This window comes from Gossypium hirsutum, chromosome D12 (genome assembly GCF_007990345.1).
Source record: "Gossypium hirsutum isolate 1008001.06 chromosome D12, Gossypium_hirsutum_v2.1, whole genome shotgun sequence".
Lineage (NCBI taxonomy): Eukaryota > Viridiplantae > Streptophyta > Magnoliopsida > Malvales > Malvaceae > Gossypium > Gossypium hirsutum.
In genome coordinates, this window is record NC_053448.1 from 58,321,238 (window position 1) to 58,346,669 (window position 25,432).

Genomic DNA, 25,432 nt, shown 5'->3' on the forward strand with positions numbered 1-25,432 from the left:
ATTGTATAACTCTTATTTTATTATTAATTTTGCTACTATTTTAGAAGCATTTGTTTGCTAAGTTGCACATAAATATTAAATATTTTTTAATTTATTTTCAATTTGTTTAGAAACATTTATTTTAATGTTATTAGTGTATTTAATGTATTATATTTTTTAAATTTACTTTTATATAATACTATTATTATTAAAAAAATTAATACGAGCAGATGGGGCTTGGCAAAATTTTAGGCTCATTTTCGGGTCAAGCCTGAACCTAAAAAATGAGCCTATAATTATGTTGAGGCCCGACTCAACCCGATCCATGATCACTTTTATTGTGCAATTAGTTAATTTTGATTATTATGCAGTTAACGATAGTGGCGTTACGAATATATCACGTGGGCCGTTAAATGTTGACATGACTTTCATATCAGCACCACGTTATTTAAAACTAGTTTTAAAAAATTAACCTTTTTTTTCTTCTTTATTTTTTCCTATTCTTTTCCTTTCTTCTTCTATCTTCTTTCTTTAACCGACCTTCAATGCATTGGATCGTCACTAGACCTCCAAATTTTGATTAGTTTTAACTAGTGAAGGAGCAAGGAATATATGGGGAATCCACCATCAAAGTTTTGTAACTTATGATGAAATGCCAATATCTTTATTGCTGCAAAAAGAAAAACCATTGACCAACATAAGTCTCCTTACACATCATGCAATTGTTGAAAAAAATGTTAAAAAAAATGCCAAGATGTTTCTGCAATAATATGCACTAAAAAGCACTAAAAAAATTGTTTAGTTACAAGTAAGAGTAGTCAACAGCAAATGTGAGGGGATTATTAATGAGAGAGATTCAAGGAGTTTAAATCGAATTAAAAGATTAAATATGAGCTATATTCAGTAGAGTTCACCATCCTCACACTACCAACGATCTAAACCCCGAAACCCACACCATCTGTTAACTCTCAAAACCCTCCATCCATAACCATCACTCATGATATTAGCCACCAACAACGAATCTTCACTCTACAATCAAATACAAAATCCAAAAGAAGAAAAAAAGTAAAGGAAGGGAGGAGCACAACCCATTTCGGTTTGACAAGTTAAGGGGGTTAAGGCTCTTTATTAGTCTGTTCTAACGATGAATAAGGTAGAAATGTGATACTAACATTGAAGTCATATTAGCATTTAACGAATCAGAATCAAATTAAATTTTCGTAAAATTATTAATGTAAGATAAAGGTATATTGATCAAAACTTTACAAATTGATAACGTTAATGATCAAAATATAATAAATTAAAGTTTAGTGAATAAAACTAATTTAAACAATATTATTTTTATAGTTTCCTTTGCCTCACAAGGTTTTGTACCGGCAATCAGGCAGAACATGGACCGAGTAGTAGTTGCCCTAATTGGCAATGGGCTGCAAAAACAAAATGAATCAAAACTACCGAATTAAAGCTGGAAATGGCATTGGCAACTCATGTTTTATGGACTCTATTCCTTTTCTCTGGAACTTGTAGGCTTTATATTCGGTTTCAGTGTAAACTTGCCCAACTCATGCTCTAGACGTGTGTAGTAAAATGACCTTTTCATAAACAATGTAAGTACAAACTTAAATCCCAAACTTCTTTTTTTCCCTTATAAATATCAAAACCATTATTAAACTTTGATACAATGTGGTCTGAATCCGAGTAGGTTCTACGGGTGAATAGCTCTTGGTCACTAGGTCAATCACGAGAGTTGATGTATAAATTTAATATTTATCTATTTTTTTATAAATAATAAACATATATATTATAGACGAAGAAATTCTCAAACCAATTACAAAACTCACATGTCAAATCAAAATTATAATGAGTCAAGCCGAAGTTACCATGAGGTAAAAATACAACATCATATTTATGTCATAATTATTTTTCTTAAATTAATTCAAATTTAATTGAAATAAATAATAAAAAATTATTATCACTAATAAAATAAAATAATTAAGTGATAACATTAAATAATTACAAAGATAGATTGAAGAGCTTGAAGAAATGGTTTTTACAAAGATATTTGAAAAACTAAAGAGTTTGATGAAATTCTGACAAACATCGTATTAATTTATCGACTTTGAGTGTAATTTACCTATTAGATAATTGCATATAGTATTATATATAAACAAATACTCGAAACTAGAATATTCTAATAATAATAATTAGAAAAAGAAAAGTGATCCCTTAACGGTGTTGCAATCCTACAGCTGTGACGGTGACTCCACTTCTACTTTCGTCTTTCCTACCACCACAACGTCGATGCCGCACCTTTTTTCCCCTCTCCAACTTTCTTGGGAATTAAGTCATTAACCTTCAATCTCTTTCCACTATTTTCTTTTATATTTTAGTCTCTATAATCTTATACACTCTTCTGTATATTTATAATGAATATATATATACACTTTTCTTGCTTCCAACGCAAACATTTCCCACCAAAAACCATAGGGGAAGCCAACCGAACCCAATCAAACCATAAATTATATTTTCCATATTATATAGAGTTTTTCTCATGTTTTTATTGCTTCAAATTAACTCCCGACCATTGCCGATATTTGTGCTAAAAATAGGCCCATCATCACCTGTTGGGATTTGGGAACACCAAACATGCAAGTTTTTTGTCATGTAATTTAATTTAGAATATATATTTGATGTAGCATATTTTTATTATCATATAAAAAATTAACAATAAATTTAAATAATTACTATTTCTCACGCAACCCAAAAGGCTATTGTTATCCAATCTATTTCCAACCAGTTTTGGTGGACTGTCCCTTATTTAAACAATAATGGAAGAACATAAATTCCGTGAAATGCAAGAACCAGAGTTAGGCATGATGGCGAATTTTGGTGGGACGACGACAGCTGCAATTGGAGGGCTAAGCAGCCGCCAATTGTCTGTTCCCCTCGACCAGAACCACCGTCAGTTGAAGGCTGAGATAGCCACACATCCGCTCTACGACCAGCTTTTAACTGCACACGTCTCTTGTCTCCGTGTTGCTACCACGATCGAACAGTTGCCTTTGATCGATGCACAGTTAGCACAGTCTCATAATGTTCTTAGGTCCTATGCTTCACAGCATCCCCAACATGGCCACTCCCTTTCACCCCATCACAGACAAGACCTCGACAACTTCTTGGTCAGTTCATTATATAATTCTTCCTTTCTTTTTTTTAGATAAAATTTTCTCAGCTAATGTAGGAAAGTGTGTTGTTGTTTAAGGTTTTTTTTCTTCTTCTTCTTACTTGGTTGCTGCAGGCACAATACTTGATAATGCTGTGTAGGTTCAAAGAAGAGCTTCAACAACATGTGAGAGTCGATGCCGTTGAAGCTGTCATGGCTTGCCGTGAAATCGAAAATAACTTACATGCTCTCACTGGTTTGTCCCCCTTCTTGTCTCCCTCTCACAATACTAAATAATTCATCAATAACCACAGATACATACCGTTCCAATCTTAATTAAGTATCTAATCTTGTTCGAAGTTTGATTATATAGTTGTTTTAAAATGGTTGGTAGATTAGCCAATAGCCATGTAGGACATTAGAAGGGATATATATATGGAGAGAGAGGTTGGTTATGCAGAAACCGCCATTTAAAGGGTGCATTGGAATATTTGTATTCCAGGGTTGGTTCTTTTTTCCTACGATAAATTTTCATTAAAAAATTTCCCATACGACATGCACCAATCTCGTTCGGTAGTGATTGCGTCCGTCCCACACGATTGAGATAGGTTTCCATTCCCATAGTGATTACGGGTCGAACAAATCATAAAGAAACCGATTTAGATTTGGGGGAGCTTCGAGAACGTCACCTATCCAAATAATAACAATAACAATATGCATTGGAACAATATTGTAATCTAATTGCAAGCATGTGGTTCAAACTTTAAACTACGCTGATTGGTAATTAAGTTTTTTTCTTTCTTTTTTTTTTCCTGATATCCATATTTTAATTCACATAATTTTCAGGAGTAACCTTGGGTGAAAGTACGGGTGCAACAATGTCGGATGATGAGGATGAGCTGCAAATGGACTTTCCTTTGGATAATTCTGGTGTTGAAGCAAATGATTTAATGGGTTTTGGTCCCCTTCTTCCTACTGAATCCGAAAGAACTTTGATGGAAAGAGTTCGTAAAGAGCTTAAGATTGAACTAAAACAGGTGATGATCAAATTGTAAATATTAAACCATGTCTCTGTCACTGCCATGTTTTAAGTTTGATCACCAGATCGAATTAAACAATGACAAACGTATATAAAATGTGGGTTACAGGGTTACAAATCAAAGATTGAAGATGTGAGGGAGGAAATTTTACGAAAAAGAAGGGCTGGTAAATTGCCGGGTGACACAACTTCAGTGCTCAAAAATTGGTGGCAGCAACACTCTAAGTGGCCGTACCCCACTGTAAGGAACTGATTACATATAGCTCATGGGTTTCATGTTATTTAAGTTGCATGTCCTTGAACTTGAAGTTTCACCATGGCTCTGTATGTGTATGATGATATACAGGAAGACGACAAAGCAAAACTCGTGGAGGAGACGGGATTGCAGCTAAAGCAAATCAACAACTGGTTCATCAACCAAAGGAAACGAAACTGGCATACCAATTATCAATCCGCAACCTCCTTAAAGTCCAAGAGGAAAAGATAGGCACAATAAATTTTATAAACATGCTAATGAAAAACAAAAATACAGCTGAGCTGAGGTGGTTGTAATAGATTCAGGTTTTCTAACAAAGTTTTCCCTGTCAGAATCTCTTCTTTTTTTTTCTTATTTTGAGAGATCTTGGGATTGTGAGAACTATATTAAGCGACTCAAAACCAAAGTTTTCCCTGCAAATAAACGCATTCTCTTGCAAATCAAAGGAATCTAAAGAATTGAACAAGACCACCTTCCAAGATTTTGAATAGGCCAATACATCTGTATACTCTCCATTAAATCGAATATTAGAAAAAAAAAGTCAAAATAACAACACTTTTTAGGTTTTGAACTGCCTGGGAAATGGGGCAAAAAGAAAATCAAGTTGTAAAAAAGAATTGGTGACCATCATGTTCATAAATGCAGTAGCGTCATTCCATTATCCCGTGACCTGCATTTTCAACATCAACTTCTCCCATGCCTGTGTCTTCCTCTTCTTCACTATCTTCGTCACCACTTACCTCTTCGTTGTCATTACGCAATTTAGCCATGTGCTCAGCAAGCAATTTATCATCTTGTTCGCTCACCTAAATCAAACCAACATGTCAGACACTCCAGAGAAAGATTACAAGAATGAATCCAGACAATTTCAATACTAATGACAAGAATGAATCCATGATGAGAATCTCCAATAGCAAGAACATAACACTGAATTAAATAACAAATCTGAAATAAGATGGACACTCACTGCTCTAGGCTGTTCCTTGACAACAAGTTTTCCCTTGTGATACTCTATTGCTTCGGTGCAAGCTGTAATTGCTTTATTGAGAATAGCTATACCTTGCTCCTGAACAGCACAATAAAGAATTTACATAATTTTAGAGAGGAAAAAAAAGGGCTAAACAGACATGTATGCAATCAATGTCAACAGATGAATTTGGCATGGACAACTGAAAAGCTTGGACGGGAACCAACAGGAAAATACCATAAAGCATACCATATTCATGCAAAAGCTTTCAGAACTTAAAGCTGTGGATCAGAACTGCAGCGACCAGTTAGAGAAAATAATTCACTGCTGATGGACGAAAAAAGATATTAAGCTGACCTTGTCAAGGGTTTGAGTGGTAAGAACATAAAGTGGAGGAGCAACAAGCTTGATTTTAACAGGGCAATCATCATTCCCAGCAGCCTCAGCTTTGCGCATGGCCTCCTGCAAATTTAGAAAATAACCTCTCTTAGCAACGAACAAAGCAGAGTGATAGAGACAGAGAGAGAGTTTCAGCGAATAAGACCTTAATGTGAAGAACACCATCAAACTGGAAACATTTCATTTCAATGTCAGCCCGAATCTTCAAAGGTTGTGGAGTCATTCTTCTCCTAATGTTTTTTACCAAAGCATCTTTGACTTCCTCAGTAACGGCAGGAACCACTTCAGTTACCTAAAGAAAGATTTGGTTAGAGACTCAAACCAGAAGAAGAAATAATGATACTTGCAACTCACAAATAAAAACTTTACCTCCTGTCCATCTGGGCCAGGCTTCTTGACTTCGCAGGTGAGGGTGTTCAAGACTGAATCAGGATCAGTCACAATTATTTTGAATGCCTGCAGACATAAAACTTAAGGCCAAGATAACATTATGTCTAAATAAAATAGCAATTCAAAAGAAAGCAGATATTCATACCTCAAAAGCATGGCCATATTTCCGGTATAGAGGCCAACCAATTTTAATGTACAGCTCCTGTCACAAGTAATTAGCACTAGTCAGTTGCATGCTGGTGACAGAAATCACTTCCAACACCAACTACACATATAGATAATTTGATCAAGTAACCATGTCCCTTTCTATTTTGAAGTTTACAAGTAATAATAATTGTAAACAATACATATCCCAATCAACTATAATCAGAATCAAGCATTATAGAGCACAATAAGACTAATAATATATCCGGAGCCAAACTAGAATAACTCCAGAGAAGATCCACACATGGTGGATTTAAGAAAAAATAAATTTGGATACAACCCACGCATGATTTATGTAAGTAGAGAGTCGAACCTGAGACATCAAAGTCCCAGAGCATCAGTCTTTGCCAACACTGCTAAGGCCTCATTAGCATCAAGTAACTGTATACTTATTTCCTCATTTCACTCGACTTTGCATAGTAATCTTCACCTTAATATTAAAGGTTGTTCCTATTAGCTTGTCCAAAATTTTCTAAATCATCCAATTTGATTTCTGATTATGCATTTCAGTAACAAAAAACAATTCTCCTCATAAACATTAAATCATAAAACAATTGGAAAGCATCCCCTAATTCTCACTAAACATCAAATCCACAGAACCAAATTTTAAAAGCAAGAAAAGAGATGAAAATCCTTAAATTTACTTCCAATTCACTACCCATAAAGCATGGCTAAAAATATTTATTTTTATCTAAATTTAGAAAACTAAGTCCCATGAACCACATACAGCAATTGAGTCTTATGCTGTCTGGTTAGGTTCCCTTCTAGTAAAAACACAAAAATGGCAGAATGTTGTTCTTGAATCTGACAACAAAACCATCATTAATTGCCTGTCCAGTAAAAGCAAAGCTCAATGGGAACTCACCGCTTGGGTTTTCTCATGTTTATCGTGTCTATAATAGGGCTGTCGACTGGGTAGCTAGAATGGCTAAAAACGGGATCATGCACATTAAATGGGAGTAAACAGCAATCAAAATAGTCCCTAAACATCAAAATGTAAAAAGAAACAAACAAATTACCTCCAAATCGATACCCAAAGTCTCCGCCACATGTCGCATAATGGAGTGAACAAGCTTACTCTTATTATACCTTTCTTCACAAGCCTGAATATCTTCCTCGCTAACTCTCCTCTTACTCAAATCAATGTAACCCTTTTCCTTATCGACACGAAGGACCATCACAGGCTCGGTTCGGCCCACCTTGATCAGACTGCTGACGCTACGAATACGGCGGCGGGAGAGCTCCGAGAACAAGATCATGCCTTCGATGTTGTTGTATTCAAGGAGCGAAACGTAGGCACCCATGTCGGCGATGTTCTTCACTTGTATCATCACCGCCATGTCCACCTCAGGGTACTTCGCTTCGTACATACGACATTCAAGGTTCGGCATCTTATTCAAACTTTGAATTCCTTTTCTTTGTTCTTTGGATTCGACTCTTTGAGGGATTTTATTTTTGGGGGGCTTAGGGTTTTCAGAAGCTGTTGCCTGGACTGGTCAGACTTGAGTGAGGGAAAAAAGACAACAAATTTAGTTTCTGATGTGTTCAAAACGACGTCGCTACGAACAAGGCAGGTAGCCACTACCTAGTACGGGATTAAAAAAAAAAGAACTAACGCCCACCGTGGGGCTCGAACCACGACCACAAGGTTAAGAGCCTTGCGCTCTACCGACTGAGCTAGACGGGCTTCGCTGACCCGATTATATTGTTATAATATATATCGTCTATGTTAAGAAACAGCTGAAGCAGCCATCTATATGTTCAGGTGTATGAAGAAGCCCAAATGACTACATCTCCTTCAAGCTGGGCTCCAAACCAACAAAGTCCCACATTTTCTTCTCATAAGGCATGTAGGAGCCTCATAAAACATTAAAATTAGCTTGTCATTATCTCACTTGTGTAACCTTTCATCTTTTGCCTTAGTGATATATAATATCAATGAAAATGTAGAAAGAGGAATGAATATTCTGATGAAGAAACAGATCAAAGATACCGTCTAAACAACAATCCCTGAGAATTTCTGAAAATACATATAAAGAGATTTTTCAATTTGAATTCTAAGTCATCGAAGCGAATTGGACTTTAAGTCAAGTTATAATCCTAGTGCTGAATTGCCCAATATTTTCGTGTTTTTCTACCGACATCAGCAATTGCGTTCAAATATGAATACACTAAAAGTAGGAAGAATATCCAAGATTTGTAGAGGTAGCACGTGTCCAATTTTCTTTTTTCAAAGACATCTTCTACATATTAAAGGGATTCCAAAGGTTTCATCAAACTATCTGCATACCTACCATACATAAAAGAAAATTATTAAATTTCAATTTTAATTCTGAATTTTGAAATTTAATATTTATATTTTATTTTTTATCCTTACATTTATAAATAGTTAATATTATTAACTTTTCTATTAAAATATTACATGGTTATATATAATTCGAATGCTTTAAAGGTACTGAAAACCAATACATCTTTTACGTTTTTCTTGTCTTTTTTTTTTCTTTTGCATTACAGGACAACGATCAAATTTCAATTTTGGTTTATATTATGTTGTTTTAAGCCATGAATTTTAATTTGACATGATTTGATCCCTCTACTTTTATAATGTTATTAGTTAATCTAAATAGTTAATATTATTATCCATTTAAATTACTACACTAATGTAAATTTGTTTTCCTTAGAAACACCGTTCTAACAAAAAAAAATGTTTTATCATGATAAGTTCAAATTTATGTTTTAAGAGAAATTCACATTAGCATTTTCAATGTTATTTTTTTGTCACATTATTACCAAGTGCTTTCTTTTTTTTTTAATTTTAAAGTGTCAAGTGACGGTTGTGGCGATTGGTTCTGAATTTTAAATTTTAGGATAAAATACACTATTAGTCACTAAACTATAGATAAGTTTTCGTTTTGGCCACTTAACTAAAAAAATTATAATTTGGTCATTGAACTATTCAAAAATTTTCATTTAGATCACCGGGTTATTAAAATCAACACTATATGGGTTTTTCCATTCACACTGCTTGCACCAATCGAAAATTGTTTTCTTCCCTTGTATTCTACAATTTAGTTTTTTTTTGTCATTAAACAACTCTAGACATCATAAATTTATGAACCAGAATGAAAACTTTGAAATAATTTAGTGACTTGAATAAAAATTTTAGAATAGTTCAATGATCAATGTCGAAACCATTTTTTTGAAAAAAATAAAAATTTTAGGTTGTCGACTTTTTAAAAAAATTAAAATTGGGAGTCGCCACCAATCTTTTATTGAGGTGTGATTGGATCACCTAAAAAAAGACTTTGGTCTACGAGTTTTAGAAAAACGGATCCGAGAGTCAGTTACGTACGAGGAAGGATTAGCACCCTTGTACGCCCAAAATTGGTACCTAGTTAATTAATTAATGTCTTAATGTCGAAAATTTGAAGAAATATAATCCTTAGAAAAAACTTAAAAACGTTACGTATTAAAACCTTTATCATTTCAGAGAAAGAAAATGCCACACCCAATACGTTAGGGCACGACATTCTAATTTTCTCCAAAAATGAATTAGGCCAAAATACTAGTGCAATAAAAATTTAAAAGAATATCCATTTAATCAAGATTTAAGAAATCGCGGCCCAATACGTTATGGCACAATTCCTTTAGAATCCCAAACTCGGAATATTTTCTTTATTATTTTTTTAAAATATTCATTTCGAGAAATCAATGCGTCGCATCCAATACGTTAGGACACAACGTGTTGAATTCCCAATAATGAGTTCTTTATTTTTTTTATTAAAGAGAAATGCTCGATTGTTAGATTTAACGAAAAAAATCGGAACCCAATACGTTAGGGCTCAATTTCCTTGAAAATCCTAAATACGAGCATTATCTCAATTTTGAAAAGTTTGAAATCGAGTAAAAAAATGATGTGATGATATATTAAATAATGCAATAGTAAATATCACAGTGGCATAGAAATAATATAAATAAATGAATAAATAAAATCAATATACATAATAAAAATAATCACATACAAAATATCAAATAAATGATCAAAATAAAAAATATTTTTAACATATAAACGAAAACATGAATTAATAATCGAGTGAAGAAAATAAACAAAACATAAAGAATAAAAGGCACATAATATATACATTGAAATTAAAAGTCATACACATAATTTACATATGGAATATTGGGCTATGAAACTTATACATACATGATTCATTTATGAAAATAAAGGAAAAAAATATAAACTATAAAGTATATTAAAAAAACATATATTTGCATTTTAAAAAAAATAAATATATTCATATATATAAATAAATAAATAATTGGTTAAAAATATTAATATGTATACATACATATATATACTAAAATAAATATATACATATAGATTATAAAAAATAATTACATATAAATAAAAATAAAATAAAAATAATTATATTATACTACAAAAATAAACCTGGGTATGTAAAAAATATATACATATATTTTAAAAATAATAATAATAATTAAATATGAAAAAGAAATAAATAAAAATAAAAAAAACTAATTAATTAAAAATAAAGAAAATAAAAAAAAGCTAATTTGAACTGTAAATAAAAATTCTGAGGCAAATCTGTAAATAAATGGAGACTGAAGGACCAAATTGAACGCGCATATTACATGGAGGGACCGGAAGGGAGATTTTCCCTATTTCTCTAAACGGCGTCGTCCAATCAGGATCGAATTGAATTTTAAAATGAATAAAAGGGTAAATTCAAAAATAAAATAAAAACTTAATTTTAAAGATATTAAAAGGCGGAGGGGCTAAATAAAATAAATAAATAAAATTCGCAGTGGTATCACCTTCTCCCTTTTTTTAAAATAGTAAATAAGTAAAAAAATAATCGAAAGAAAAAAATAGTAAGCCACCTTTAAAAAACTGCCAATCGTCCTCTTTTTTTATTTCTCCTTCTTCTTCTTTTTCCTTTCACAATGAAGGGAGAGGCCTCTATTTATAGTTAAGCCTCCCCAAATCCAACGGTACAGATCAATTACATCAACGGCTGAGATTAAAGAGTATCTACAAATTAAATCTCTAATATTACAAAATCATATCTTCTAAGATTGTATATCATATCTAAGATTGCATATCCTTGAAGATTATGTTTCCATAAGCTTGTAGATGGGCCCTCAACCTTTTCAAGTAATGGGCAATTCTGATCGGGCCAAATGATATTACTTTGGGTTTTTTTTTTGTGAGCCCAGGCTAAAATTGGGTATTACAATCAAATTGTAATATTTTTTTAATTAAGTGACCAAAACGAAAGCTTACCATAATTAAATGACTAATGGTGTGATTTATCCTGAATTTAAAATACAGAAGGAAAAATAAAAATTTTAAATTTTAAATGTACAAAACTAAAAAAAAAAAAAAATAAAAACATTAAAATAAAAAAAAAAAAAAAAAAAAAAAAAAAAAAAAAAAATTTTAAATCTTTAAAATATAAAAAACTAAAAAAAAAAAATATTAAAATTACTTATTTCAAATTTTTCATACTTTTTTTTTTTTTTTTTTTTAATTTTAATAAAATTACTATGATTTTAATCATTTTTTTAAGATTTAAATGATTAAAATTTTCATTCACTTCTTGTCAAATTTCTTTCCAACGTTTTCCGTTGTTCTTTTTCTTTTGGGAATCCACTCAAATGTGGATTAAGAATTCTAATGTTTCCTTTAATCTATCAAATTTTATACCAACTTAATATTTTTAACATCATATGATTTGATTATCCTGCGTGTTTTAACCAAATTAATTTGGAACTTTTTAATTATCTATGAAAATTTTTAACATCGTATGCAAGAATTAAGCCAAGTAGAAGCTGGATATAACTTTTCAATATAATCGAAATTTCCTTAAATAGAAGATTTGATTGACTAGAATATACACTTTATTGAAGTATTTTACCGAAATGAAAGATTGATATTGATGGTACTATTAACAAACATTTTGTACTTGTATATTAGATGGTTTGTTTAGGTTAAGTGTACAAGAGTGATAGCAACTAATTTCTTCTATTAGGATTTGTTTTCAAGTAAGTTGAATTGAGTTCATCAATTTACTCTATAATATAGGTGTCTTGTTGCACTTTGATATGTACTTTATCATTATATGATGGATTATTCTCTATGCAATGCTTCAGAGTTGTAGGAAGTTTACCAACAACGTAAGAAAATGATCGTGTCCATCTATGTTTTTACAACTTGTTTTGATTTCGTTTGGATGCAATTGAAAATGTAAAAATCAAGATTAATTATAAATTTTACTAAAATTTACCATTAACCACCTTATGGTTGGTGGAGTAAAAATGCCATCTCTAATGCATTTTAGTTTATTTACTTGAAATAGGTTTCATAAATTATAAAAATGAGTAAAATAGTCTCTTCACATCTCCGAAACTCTTCAACGCACTCGAACTCACGTTCTCCTGCACTGGCAACAATACCGACTAAAACGATGTTTAAAATAATAATTATGACCGGTTTAACCTATATTTATTCTCGTAAGACCCACGTGATTCGTCATATTTCTCGTTATTTGAAAATTTAATAATATTTCTCATATTGTATTACGACATTTTAAATAAAATAAAATAAAATCGTGGCTCCACAGTTGGAGCGAGCCAGACAGCCCAACTATTTAAGGACCATTTCAGATGTAGATGGAGCCCATAAATCAAAAATGTGGGCCACTTTTGTAATGACCAAGTTTTCAGAAACATTTTATATAAATTTTCACGATAGATAAATACAAAAATGTGGGCCCACTTTTGTAATGACCAAGTTTTCAGAAACATTTTATATAATTTTCACGATAGATCAAAGTTTTTTTAAATTCAAAATATATTAATCTGAGTAATTCTTTTTACTTTATATCTTATAAGTTAAAAAATAATTAATAATATTCAACATGTATATGCTATAAATATAATTAAAATATTAAAAATCAATCATAATATATAAATAAAATAATGTATCAAAATTTCTATAACGTAGATTAAAAATATTTTAAAAAAAGGTGCTTTCTTTCTTAGAAGGCAAAAGGCAAAAAGAGCTTTGCACTTTTATAGTGTAAAGAAAAAGAAAATAGTGATGTCTGTATAGTTTGATGAACTCAAGAAGCTCTCTATTAAGTTTACAATTGTCAAATGGAGTGCAGAAAAAGATGCATATTTTTGTATTTGATGGAAACTCAAACTAGCCAACAAGGGTTCATGTTGTCACGCATTGGCCCACCAAAGAAAGCCAACAATTGACGGCCAGGATTCATGGGTACATTGTTTGATCATCTTTTATATTTTTTTATAGAGGTGGACCACCGTGCCCCCTCCTAAAAAATATGGACCACTTTGGACCAATGTAAACCGTCCATGATAAAAAATGAACCACCCGAAAAGTAAGGGTGAAAGCGGTGAGGCTGCCTGCCCCACCCAATGCCTAGAGAGTAGAGTGAAGTGAAATTGAACCACCCAATTTTTTGTTGAATATTGGCAATATCCCACATTAGGAAAAGATAGAAATGGAGGGGGTTTAGTTTGTTATATATAGAACCCCTCCCCCTTTGGTTGTATCATCCCAAAATCTTCTCCTTTGTAATATTTCTAGAAGAAATATTGATTTGGTAGTGTCCGAGGACGTAAGCTAAATTGGCCGAACCTCGTTAAATCTCTGGTATTTTATTTCTTATTTGTTTGCTTATATTTAATAGCTTTATGTTGGTTATATTTATTTAGTTATTATTGCTATAAATATCTAAGTGAGTTCTGTCTAGTTATTGGGTTTTAAGCGGGACCATTTGTGACCCCTCCAATTTAACTCGGAATTTTCTTAGTATAATTGTTGGCATAATAATTATCTAAATATTTCTGATAATATTGTTATTAATATTATCGTCGCTTCCGCAACAATTGGTATCAGAGCCAAGGTTTTGTAGTATGCTCTGTGTTTGCAGCTTAGTCTGATCTTACACATCAGAAACATTTCCTAAAGCTTGTGGGTATTCTGCATTTGGTGGCTATTAAGTAGAAGCTATGGCAAAAATGACAGAAGAAAAACCATCCATATCAACAACTTCCACTTCGTACATTTTGCCGAGGATTGGAACTGCAAATACGAGATTTGTAGTGGAAATTTTTGATGGAACAGGTCATTTCGGCATGTGGCAAAGTGAGCTTCTAGATGCCCTCTTTCAACAGGGTCTAGATATTGCCATTGAGGAAGAAAAACCAGAAGGGGTTGATGATAAAGAATGGAAGACCATCAACCGATTGGCATGTGGTACAATTCGATCATGTCTTTCCAGAGAGCAGAAGTATACATTCAGTAAAGAGACTTCTGCAAGTAAATTGTGGAAAGCATTGGAGGAGAAATTTCTGAAGAAGAACAGTCAAAATAAGTTACATATGAAGAAAAGACTGTTTCGTTTCAGTTATGTTCCTGGTACCACGATGAACGAGCACATTACCAATTTTAATCAGCTGGTGGCTGATTTGTTGAATTTGGATGTGACTTTTGAAGACGAAGACTTGGCGTTAATGTTGTTGGGATCGCTTCCTGAGGAGTTTGAGTACCTTGAAACTACTCTACTTCATGGAAAATCGGAAGTAACTTTCAATGAAGTAACTGCTGCATTGTATAGCTATGAACTACGCCGAAAGGATAAGTTGAAAGGTTCAGGTGAAGCAGCAGTGGAAGCATTGGTAACAAGAGGTCGTCAGCAAAGTCAGTCTAAGGGGAAGAGAAGAAAGTCCAAAGGTCGAGCTGTTGCCAAAGATGAATGTTCTTTTTGCAAAGAAAAAGGACATTGGAAGAAAGATTGTCCAAAATTGAAGAAAAAAGGGAAGACTCCGCAAGATGCAAATGTTGCAGAATGCAATAGTGAAGCAGAGTCAGACTTTTCTCTTAGTATGACATCTTCAACATTATATGCAGATGAGTGGATCATGGATTCTGGTTGTTCCTATCATATGTGTCCCATTCGAGAATGGTTCTTTGAATTTCAAAACTAGATGAAGGGGTTGTTTACATGGGTAATGATAACACATGTAAAATAGCCGGGATAGGTTCAATTAAACTGAGGAGTCATGATGGATCTACTAGAATTTTGCGGGATGTACGATATGTCCCAAAGTTGAAGAAGAATCTCATCTCTTTGGGGTCGTTAGAATCTAAAGGCCTAGTTGTGACAATACGAGATGGAGTTCTTAAAGCAACTTCAGGAGCATTGGTGATGTTGAAAGGCATAAGAAAGAACAATCTGTATTACTACCAAGGTAGTACAGTGGTCGGGACAACAGCAGCAGCAATTACGAGTACCAAGAAGGACGCTGAGGCAACACAGCTGTGGCATATGCGTTTGGGCCATGCTGGTGAAAAATCCTTGCAAACTCTAGCCAAGCAAGGATTATTGAAAGGTACAAAGACTTGCAAACTTGAATTTTGCGAGCATTGTGTTCTGGGAAAACAACGAAGGGTGAAATTTGGCACTGGGATTCACAATACTAAAGGTATTCTGGATTATGTGCATTCTGATGTACGGGGACCGTCCAAGACTCCATCACTTGGAGGAAGACGTTATTTTGTCACCTTTATTGATGATTTTTCCAGACGAGTTTGGGTGTTTCCTATGAAGAACAAAGATGAGGTGCTTGAAGTTTTCCTTAAGTGGAAAACTAAAGTTGAAAATCAGACAGGAAGGAAGATTAAGGTTCTCCGATCAGACAACGGTGGAGAATATAAAAGCGATCCTTTCTTGAAGATATGCCAAGATTGTGGCATAGTAAGGCACTTCACCGTAGGTGGAACACCGCAACAGAATGGGGTGGCAGAGCGTATGAATCGAACGCTTGTGGAGAAAGTTCGATGTATGTTATCTAATGCTGGATTAGATAGAAAGTTTTGGACTGAGGCTGTGATGTACGCTCAACATCTCATCAATCATTTGCCATCATCTGCTATAAATGGCGAGACTCCTTTGGAGAAATGGTATGGAAAACCTGCTACTGATTATGACACCTTGCGCATTTTTGGTTCTATTGCATATTATCATGTGAAAGAATCAAAGTTAGATCCAAGAGCAAAGAAGGCTCTATTCATGGGCTTCAATGCTGGTGTTAAGGGATATCGTTTGTGGTGTCTAGAGGCAAAGAAGACGATAATCAGTAGGGATGTTACCTTTCATGAATCTGCCATGTTGAATAAGGTAAATCCAGAAGGAGTGAGTAGTACTTCGCAGCAGGTGGAGTGTACTCCGCAGCAGGTGGAGTTTGAGCAGAGTGTGGTAATTCCAGCAGAAGGTACCACTAGTGATTCTTCATTGGCAGATGCAGAGTCAGATGAGGAAGAGGTTTCTACCCAAGAACCTCAACAGCAATCAGAGCCAATTGCAGTCAGAAGGCAGAGACGAGAAATTCAGAAACCAGCTCGTTTCACTGACATGGTAGCTTATGCACTTCCAGTTGTTGATAATATTCCATCCACTTACACCGAAGCCATTCAGAGTTTAGAGAATAATAGATGGTTAGGTTCAATGGAAGAGGAAATGCAATCTCTAGAGAAAAACAAGACGTGGAAGCTGGCACAACTACCAAAAGGGAAGAAGGCGATTGGTTGCAAATTTGAAGACACTATTGAAGTTTGTGTTATGAGAAGATGTTCGAAGATGTGGAATATCGCCAAGGTGGAGATTTGTTGAATATTGGCAATATCCCACATTAGGAAAAGATAGAAATGGAGGGGGTTTAGTTTGTTATATATAGAACCCCTCCCCCTTTGGTTGTATCATCCCAAAATCTTCTCCTTTGTAATATTTCTAGAAGAAATATTGATTTGGTAGTGTCCGAGGACGTAAGCTAAATTGGCCGAACCTCGTTAAATCTCTGGTATTTTATTTCTTATTTGTTTGCTTATATTTAATAGCTTTATGTTGGTTATATTTATTTAGTTATTATTGCTATAAATATCTAAGTGAGTTCTGTCTAGTTATTGGGTTTTAAGCGGGACCATTTGTGACCCCTCCAATTTAACTGGGAATTTTCTTAGTATAATTGTTGGCATAATAATTATCTAAATATTTCTGATAATATTGTTATTAATATTATCGTCGCTTCCGCAACATTTTTGGAGTGCAATTTGGATTCCACAAATAAAAAATGGAAGTAAAAAGTAGGGACCCATGGTCCCATGGTGCATGCGCACCCCAAATCCACGGGTAACACGTAGTAGACCCACACCCCCCTTGCACGGGTTATGTTTGAAAGCCTACATTATCCCTTTCAGCGCGTGTAAGGGAGGAAAGGAGGTGATGATGTTATGGCGCGTGGACTGCATTGTTTCCGGGGTATGGATATGAAGCGGACCCACCACAATTACCAGTGTCCAGACCAACTCCGCCTACCACTCCAACGGGAACTTTCCCCACGACCCCTACTTACACGTGTAATACACTAGTTGATACCTTCAAATTTGCGGTCTTTTCTATGCATGTGTAATATGTTTTATCATTATATTTAATTATTTGTTGATAAATTACAATCTTCTTTATAACAATTTGTCTGCAACGTTTCTAATTTTTGATAATATAATTAGGGTATGTGTAGTAAATAGTAATAATTAATCGTGATTCATTTCCATTTGCGACCCCAACCACATGGTTACTATCGAAGCTTTGAAGTTTTGATACGTTTTAAGATTAACTTTTGTTATTAATCCTCCAACTATGACTGTGGATTTAGCTTACGTAAATTGATCATTTTAGTCTTTATATTCTTTAAATTTTAAAATTTTTAGCCTGACCAAACAATAGCTATTTTCACGTACTACCCATAAAGAATTTGATTAATGAATTTTAGTCGTAGTTTGTGTTAAAGCAAAAAGTAAATCTACAACTTTACATATATTATAAGACTAATAGCATAAATTAACCAATTGGATTTAACCGCTGTTTGAGTTAAGACTGAAAATTTAAAATTCCAATAATTTAAGGACTAAAATGACTAATTTGAAAAGTATAGATGTAAAAGAACTAAATCGGGCAGAACAGAAGAAGTGGAGCAATGGTTAATCTGTAAGTTAAGAAGTTATAATCGTGGTTACAATTATACAATAGCAGAATTTAAACTTGACCAAATTTCGCACTAACACATGGATAAGTTTGAAGATATGGTGTTATGATGGAGGAGGAACTATATCCTTTGCATTTTGCAACTTGCAAGATGAACAAATTCTCACAATAACACCATCACTTTGAGAACACACAGATTACAGAACTATTTTCCGCTTTTGTACGCATTGTAATTATTTATTCCATTGGAATATATTATATAATGTTCCAGAATCTGAAAACTAAACTCTACGGATTTTATTGCTTAGAAGCAGCTTTTATCTGCTGTTGACGATGATTCCATGACCGACCCATCAACTGCAACTCTTGTTTACCATAAATCTCCAATGAAAAATCCCTAAGCATTTGAGCCGTTCCCCCAGTTCCACCGCCACCGTTACCACCCGAACTCACGCTTGGCGCCATTGTAGACTTCTTTGCCTCCGTCGCTCCTACTGGCGTACTGCTTGTACTCACAGCCAGAGTTGATACACCGTCGCACACCACAGCTTGAGTTTCAGTCGTTGTCGCAACGAATGAAAATGTGGGCCTTGCGGCTATGTTACAAACCGATGTCAAAGCTGGCGAGAAAGCCCATAACTGTGGCGGTGGCCGCTGATTAGTAAGCCAATCACCGGAAGCCGTGGGCGTGGACTGTGGGATCATCCAAAACGCATTAGCTGGTACCATCATTCCAGTATTTCCGACAGCCCACACTGGCACCAGAGCTTGCTGAGCAACCGGAGCTAGCCCTGAATATTGCGTCACTAACCTCTGCTGCTGCTGCTGTTGTTGTGCAACTGCGATCGGAATTCCATCATTTACATCGCAGAACTCGCTGCTTGCCGGGCGCTTTCTTTTCTTCGTTCTGTCATCTATTTGGCTATTATTATTGGAAGTGTTAGTGGCTGAGGTTGTGGGAATCTTGAGGGTACCACCGACTGATACAGCGATAGCAGGCACAGTGCCGGTACCGGTAGCTTCTATAATAGCATGTTCAGCGTGTTCGAGGAGCCATCTGACGGTTTCCCCATCTGATTTATGGCCGAGTTCGCGAGTCAGCTGGAAGATCCTGGCAGCACAAGTGGCGGGTATTCGGATTCTTCGACCGCGGCCTTCAACCTTCGTGTGACGGTCCTTGTTGTAGGAGCGTTTAGCGGTGGTAACAGGCGTGGGGATAGGGATTTGCATTGACATCTGCCCGCTAACTGGGACTACCCGAGTAGGCCGCGGAGGATGGGTTTTCCGGTCCGGGTCGGGTTCCATTGGCTCTTCTTTCAATGGCATAACCATTAACGCTGAGTTTTCACAATTCTCATCGTTCTTGATACTGTTAGCGGCGGTGGGCGTGGCGTTGTTAGGTCCTCCGGTACTGGTGCTAAGATCAGATGTGCCTCCGTCTTCAGAAGGATCCATTTCCTGGATCCGAATTGTATTACCCTTTTGGTCCGTGAATCAAGGGGGAGACTTTGTTGCTTGGAGAAAGTTAGGGGTCGGAGGATTGTAATTTGTAAAGGGTTAAACTCATAAATGATGGAAAATGATTACAAGTGTAGGGATAATAGAAAGGTTTAATTATAATCTTAATCTTTATACTTTTCAAAATTCAAAATTTAGTCCCTTTACTTTTAAAGTCAGAATTAAATAGTTCCCTTACTTTTACTATTTAATTATTGAAGTTAAGTTTATAACACTTTTAAAGAAATTTTATTAAATTTGATCATGTGTCATTTTTAAAATGAAAAAATATTATTTTAATTAATATTACAAGTGCGAAAGACTAAACAAGCAAATTTGGAGTTACGAGATTTTTTTATTCTGAATCACGAATAGTAAGATTTTTAGCACTACCATAGAGAAAGCTCTCTTTCTTTACATGGTTTTGACGTCATAAATCTTTTATTTTAACAATGTCACGAACATAATTCTTTTGATTTGTTTTCAATTGTGAGACTAAACTCTAATTGTTCAAGGAGTACAGGGACTAAAAGCATAGTTGAACCTAAAAAAGTTATTTATATTTATTGGACTTTTCATCTACTCGGTTTGGTTTTATGTTTCTGATATTTGTTTTTGGTTGGAAGAGAAATCCAACGGCGGTGATTGCATTGGGTCCCATTGGTCTGGGTGACCAAGATGATGGGACAGGTGGCCACTACTGTCAACCAATAAACTTGTGAATGGTGTCAGAAATGTCTGAAAAAGGGCTTTATCTTTGTGGGATAACAAATTTGATTCATTGGTTGATGCCACGTATCTATGGTGGTCTCCGTACTACTACACAATAATTAGCCTTTAAAGCTAGAAATAAAATGTATATCTCATGTAAATTCACCAATATATTGCCAACTATTTGTTTCAACATAGGTAAAACTGGGTTTACAATGAACTTATTACAAACAAGATTGAAAAATGAAAATAGGGTTGAAAAAGGGATTTGCTGCTACTTGGAACTATGTCGTTTTCAACTTACAAATGGGAACCCAGTTCTTGGTAAATCTGTTCTTCTTCAGTGACCATTGACAACAGAACCATTCTCATTACCAGTACAGTTCCCGTCCTTCTTTGCGTAGAATCTCCGGTACTTAGAATCGACTTCGGTGAGGTAGTATGTTCCGGGAGACAAAAGGCTACAATCTTTGCTAGTCACAAAGTCTTTATCTCCATACCTATGCTCCATGAGGTGCATAGTCTCGACGAACTTCTCAGGGGCAAACTGCACAGAATCACCTCTATTACAATCTTTTCGGTGACAATTAATACGGGAATGAAGAAAATTGTCCTTTCAGTTGAGTACATCAGGCCTAAAATGGAAGTGCAAGAATTACCTCATGCCTAGACTTCAATTTTCCAGCAATATTCATCACCGTCGCAATGTTCGATAGGCTAAAAGGATGTTGACCTTCATGGAGTCGCAATGAAAACATTGTGGCAGTCAGTCCACTTCCGTATGAGAATAATATTACCCGCTTTCCTGCCTGCATGTTGTTATATATATATCAGATGTGTGTGGAAATAGGGGCAGAGACAACTGATTTTCATATTTGAAAAAAAGAAATAAAACAATTACCAGTTCACTGTTTTTGTTGTGAAGAAGAGATGCAAACGCAGCGTACAGAGATGCTGTGTACATGTTGCCAACTTGCTTTGGTATCAAGGTGGTTGGTTGCACCTTGGCATCGTAAAGGGGCTTTGAAACTTGTTGGGATGCCTGCAAATGCATGAAAGTAAGTGGCATCAGCAAGAAGTCTACCGTTTATGAAGCAGACTAATTAAGAATCTATATGACATTTTCATTACGGATTACAATCATGTATCAACTATACCACAAGTTTGTTGGTAGAGTATCAGACTCCTAATTTTCACTGATCGCTAACTACAATCTAACCCTAGATACCACAAGTACCCAAAAAGGAAGTTAAAAATAGACCTTCTCAAGATCCCTGCTTTGGTAGCTTTCATCACCGGTCAAAGTTGAAAATGGAGCCAACTTTTCTTTAGCAATGTCATCAACAGAACTACAAAATTACGTAAACCGAGTAAATAACCAAACAGAGATGGATCAATCAATAAAATCTCAGAGCATCAAAGAAAAAGAAAAACCTGGCATTCCTCACAAAGTCATTGAACACCAAACGAGCAAAGCTTTTTTGCACAAGCTGCAGCAATGCAAATGGAAAATTTTAAGATAAATTCCAAAATTCCCACAATTATTCAAAAGATGTTTCTATCGATTTATCAATAACTGGTCAAACTAGCTACCTTATTATATGGAGAATGAAATACAAAGTAGTCAGCATCGGAAAGGGAAAATTGCTTGCCCTCTTGTTTCTCGTACCTGCCAACCAAATATAGAGACATTAGCAGATAATAACTAGTACATATTCCACATTCATAAAGGAAAAAAAGAAAATACTTCGAGTACTTCTACAGTGACTTACTTGTGACAGAAGTATTTATAGCAAGTATCAAGAGCCATGAGATAGCACGTTTGAGAGAGTTTTCCATCAACAACCTACACATGCATGTCAATAGATAGAACCATTATCTAAACAGGAACTCATGATGAACAAAAATACCAATATAGGTGATTGGATGCCAAGTAAATGGCTCCTATAAACAAATTTAAATGTCTTTACCGGATATTCACTAGCAAGGTTGGGCTTGTAAAAGTCGTAGGCATGGGACATGTGACTCCCCCTAAATTTGCTTTCAAAAGCAATAGGAGCATCAGGCCCTATTAGCATAGCAATTGCAGCTGCTCCTCCAGTAGGCCGGGCAGGTCCTTCAGCATAGACCTGAAAAACAAAAGACCTCAGGTTTTACTTAACTGTACTCAAATGACTTGAAAGCTACATATCTTGCCTATATAAATGTACAAACTCAAGAGAAACATAATGTGTGCTTGGCTTCCTGAAGTGTGCAATGATCGTGTGAACAAAGAAGCATGTTACGATCCCCTTTAGTCCAAAACTAAAACCATGCACAGAGTGGTATTTAAAAAGAAAGGGAAAGTTTGCTTTTAAAAAGTAACAGTACAGGAAATGAGCATACCGCACTGTCAGTACAAACAACAATGCCATATCGTCCATCCCATGAACTACTTTCCACCCAATTGACACAGTTGAACAGAGCTGCAGTCCCTCCATAACATGCATTAGTTGAATCGACCCCTTCAATGTCAGTGTTTCCACATTTCTGTTTGTTTAACATGAGAAAAGAGCATTAAGTGAAGAACAGACATTTAATCATAAACTGCAACAAAGTTGTCTTAAGAACTAGACAGAGATTTAATCATGAACTTTCAAGTTATTCAATATGAAGTTATATGCACTTCTCACTGATATGCCTATAGCTCCATCCACTAACATAGGATGAGATCTTTGACTAAGATGGCTGCCATATAGCAATGTTAAAGCTTTTGAAAAAATGATCCCAAATAAGTGCCAGAAGCTATAATTTTCAATTAATATTTCAAGCAATTTGATGATGTTTCAAAGCATACGTTTTGATTAGTTCTTTTATCTATCTAAGATGAAGAAAGGGGCAACTATCTAATGTAATAAGATCATGATGATCGGGAATATTACCTCAAAAATTTGCATTAGGAAAGTCTTAATGGACTTGCTCTTGTCTATCACGGTCTCGCTGCCAACTTCAAGACGGCCAATTTGTTTAGGGTCAATCTTATACTTCTCAAGGAGTGAAGTAACAACTGTCAAACTGCATATCGAAGATCCCGAGTTAGAAAAACGCAAAATAACCATACAACACATATTAAGAAGAACAGGTATAGAATGTAGGATCAATAACCTCATTGAGATCACATCTTCGACCTCAGTACAGAAGGCCAAACAATCTTGTCCAAGTCCAATGGTGTATTTTCCTTTGCTCACGCCATCATGAGCCTCCAAGGCTTCCTGTTTATGTAGGACAAAGAAAGGAATAACTAAACAAGTGATGCTAATGTAATTGACAGGATCCATAAGATCCATTTATTACATTAATTTATTATAGAACAACAACAATAAAGAGATTGTTCATGTTATTAATTTATTAATTCTGCAATAAAAGGTTTCCAAGAGGAAAGGGAAAAAAAAAGAAGAAACATCACTATTTTCCCGAAATTTTTATAAACAAACATAGAAAACAAAAAGGCCATAATTCTACTGGTATTAAAAGAAAAATAGAAGTAACTCCAAAATATCAATTAAGACAAGTATTTAGACTCAGGACAATCATGCAGGCATAACATATAAGAGAGAAGAGTGAAATACAAGAAACTATTAATTACTATCCATCTGCGATCCAGGTAAAGAAAAAGCCAAAGCTAATGAACAAGAATTCACATCAAACAGTGAGGTAGCAGACATGTACACTTTGAACTGTATATAGAGTTCCCAAAACACCGTGATTTAGATGACCCCATCAACTCAAATCACATAAAAAGAACACTGAAATAAACTTTGCAAACAGAAAATTAAAAATCGTAAAAAAGACCAAAACAAGAGAGGGGGGAAAAGGAAAGAAAAGTGCAAGCAAAAATAACCCAAGGAATCCACCTTTTACCCATTTTCTCACTTGTATCAACCACGAAACCAAAACCCAGAAACCCAAAAAAATCCCAGAAACCCCATTTTCTCACCTGTTGAACAAAGGTAGGAGGGAAGTAAATATCCATAGCAAGAATTCCTACATTCTTAGCCATTTTTCTCTCACACGAACGAAGATGGATTAGCTACGACAAAGATTAAAACGAAAAGGGATATTTTTTCTTGGATTAAGAAAATGATGCTTCCTTTTTGTTTCCCTGAAACTCAGCTGAGAGCAACGTTGGTGAGGAACTGTGAATCCGATGTGGGTGTTGTTCCACTATATATAAGCAAATGCAGACTTCATGAGTTCGCCTCACGTGTATAGTTGGAAACTCTAGTTTCTGTTTCCGCCCTCTTCATTTCACTTATTTACGGTTTTCGCCCTCATGTCAGTGTAGAAAATGGTATAAAACTTTGGTTTTCGATTATTTAATAAATACGGCGAACATTTGCAAAAATTATTAAATTTCAATATGGATGAAAAATTTTATAGAATCAGTCTTGATTATAATAATAAAATTAATTAGGGTTTTGTCTCAGATATAATCATATTTTTATTAATTTATTATATAAAAATTAATTTAATTTACCTACATAAAAATAATTTAATAATTAGTACCTCGAAATTAAAAATGGATCACAATTTTTTTTAATTTCGTTTGTGAGTAAAAAATCATTATTTTTAAATTTTAATTATTTATAAATTGAATTTTATAAGATACTCATTAATGTAGGAGAAACAACTTTATAAACTGCAAATATAGAAAATAGAAGTAAAAGATCCAAAAGAATGGATAAAAAAGTAA

The 25,432-nt window shown here is 34.5% G+C and overlaps 4 protein-coding genes and 1 non-coding gene across 5 annotated transcripts; 1 reads left to right on the forward strand and 4 right to left on the reverse strand.

The window, feature by feature from the left end:
- The first annotated feature begins 2,792 nt into the window (after positions 1–2,792).
- LOC107946989 (homeobox protein HD1) lies at positions 2,793–4,768 on the forward strand. Its single transcript, XM_016881507.2, has 5 exons — positions 2,793–3,158; positions 3,278–3,398; positions 3,989–4,179; positions 4,291–4,422; positions 4,528–4,768. Exons 1-5 carry the CDS (start codon positions 2,808–2,810, stop codon positions 4,666–4,668), a joined length of 936 nt encoding a protein of 311 aa, XP_016736996.2. The 5' UTR covers positions 2,793–2,807; the 3' UTR covers positions 4,669–4,768.
- A 120-nt stretch (positions 4,769–4,888) lies between these two features.
- LOC107946988 (eukaryotic translation initiation factor 2 subunit alpha homolog) lies at positions 4,889–8,012 on the reverse strand. The gene is made up of 7 exons (XM_016881505.2): positions 7,417–8,012; positions 6,339–6,395; positions 6,173–6,259; positions 5,949–6,095; positions 5,762–5,866; positions 5,405–5,503; positions 4,889–5,243 (listed from the first exon to the last, which is right to left on the reverse strand). Exons 1-7 carry the CDS (start codon positions 7,786–7,788, stop codon positions 5,088–5,090), a joined length of 1,023 nt encoding a protein of 340 aa, XP_016736994.2. The 5' UTR covers positions 7,789–8,012; the 3' UTR covers positions 4,889–5,087.
- On the reverse strand, positions 8,013–8,084 carry TRNAK-CUU (transfer RNA lysine (anticodon CUU)). The gene has a single exon. It is a non-coding gene; the product is annotated as a tRNA-Lys (tRNA).
- A 10,393-nt stretch (positions 8,085–18,477) lies between these two features.
- On the reverse strand, positions 18,478–20,138 carry LOC107946990 (transcription factor TCP9). Its single transcript, XM_016881508.2, has one exon. The coding sequence runs from the start codon at positions 19,945–19,947 to the stop codon at positions 18,790–18,792; it is 1,158 nt and encodes a 385-aa protein (XP_016736997.1). The 5' UTR covers positions 19,948–20,138; the 3' UTR covers positions 18,478–18,789.
- A 712-nt stretch (positions 20,139–20,850) lies between these two features.
- On the reverse strand, positions 20,851–25,027 carry LOC107946991 (hydroxymethylglutaryl-CoA synthase). Its single transcript, XM_016881510.2, has 12 exons — positions 24,677–25,027; positions 23,845–23,951; positions 23,622–23,754; positions 23,086–23,229; positions 22,671–22,829; positions 22,473–22,546; positions 22,294–22,369; positions 22,135–22,190; positions 21,962–22,049; positions 21,602–21,742; positions 21,360–21,509; positions 20,851–21,247 (listed from the first exon to the last, which is right to left on the reverse strand). The coding sequence occupies exons 1-12, from the start codon at positions 24,737–24,739 to the stop codon at positions 21,041–21,043; spliced, it is 1,398 nt and encodes a 465-aa protein (XP_016736999.2). The 5' UTR covers positions 24,740–25,027; the 3' UTR covers positions 20,851–21,040.
- Positions 25,028–25,432: the final 405 nt, after the last annotated feature.

What these genes read in the sequence shown, in the direction of transcription:
- LOC107946989 (XM_016881507.2), top strand. Translation starts at nt 2,808, where the DNA reads ATGGAAGAACATAAATTCCGTGAAATGCAAGAACCAGAGTTAGGCATG. An exon ending in AAGACCTCGACAACTTCTTG is followed by an intron (nt 3,159 to 3,277) that starts GTCAGTTCATTA and finishes TGGTTGCTGCAG; the next exon opens with GCACAATACTTGATAATGCT. An exon ending in CTAAGTGGCCGTACCCCACT is followed by an intron (nt 4,423 to 4,527) that starts GTAAGGAACTGA and finishes GATGATATACAG; the next exon opens with GAAGACGACAAAGCAAAACT.
- LOC107946991 (XM_016881510.2), bottom strand. Translation starts at nt 24,739, where the DNA reads ATGGCTAAGAATGTAGGAATTCTTGCTATGGATATTTACTTCCCTCCT. An exon ending in GAAGATGTGATCTCAATGAG is followed by an intron (nt 23,755 to 23,844) that starts GTTATTGATCCT and finishes TTCGATATGCAG; the next exon opens with TTTGACAGTTGTTACTTCAC. An exon ending in TATAAATACTTCTGTCACAA is followed by an intron (nt 22,370 to 22,472) that starts GTAAGTCACTGT and finishes TTTGGTTGGCAG; the next exon opens with GTACGAGAAACAAGAGGGCA.
- LOC107946988 (XM_016881505.2), bottom strand. Translation starts at nt 7,788, where the DNA reads ATGCCGAACCTTGAATGTCGTATGTACGAAGCGAAGTACCCTGAGGTG. An exon ending in CTGGCCCAGATGGACAGGAG is followed by an intron (nt 6,096 to 6,172) that starts GTAAAGTTTTTA and finishes ATCTTTCTTTAG; the next exon opens with GTAACTGAAGTGGTTCCTGC. An exon ending in TCAAGGAACAGCCTAGAGCA is followed by an intron (nt 5,244 to 5,404) that starts GTGAGTGTCCAT and finishes GGTTTGATTTAG; the next exon opens with GTGAGCGAACAAGATGATAA.
- LOC107946990 (XM_016881508.2), bottom strand. Translation starts at nt 19,947, where the DNA reads ATGGATCCTTCTGAAGACGGAGGCACATCTGATCTTAGCACCAGTACC.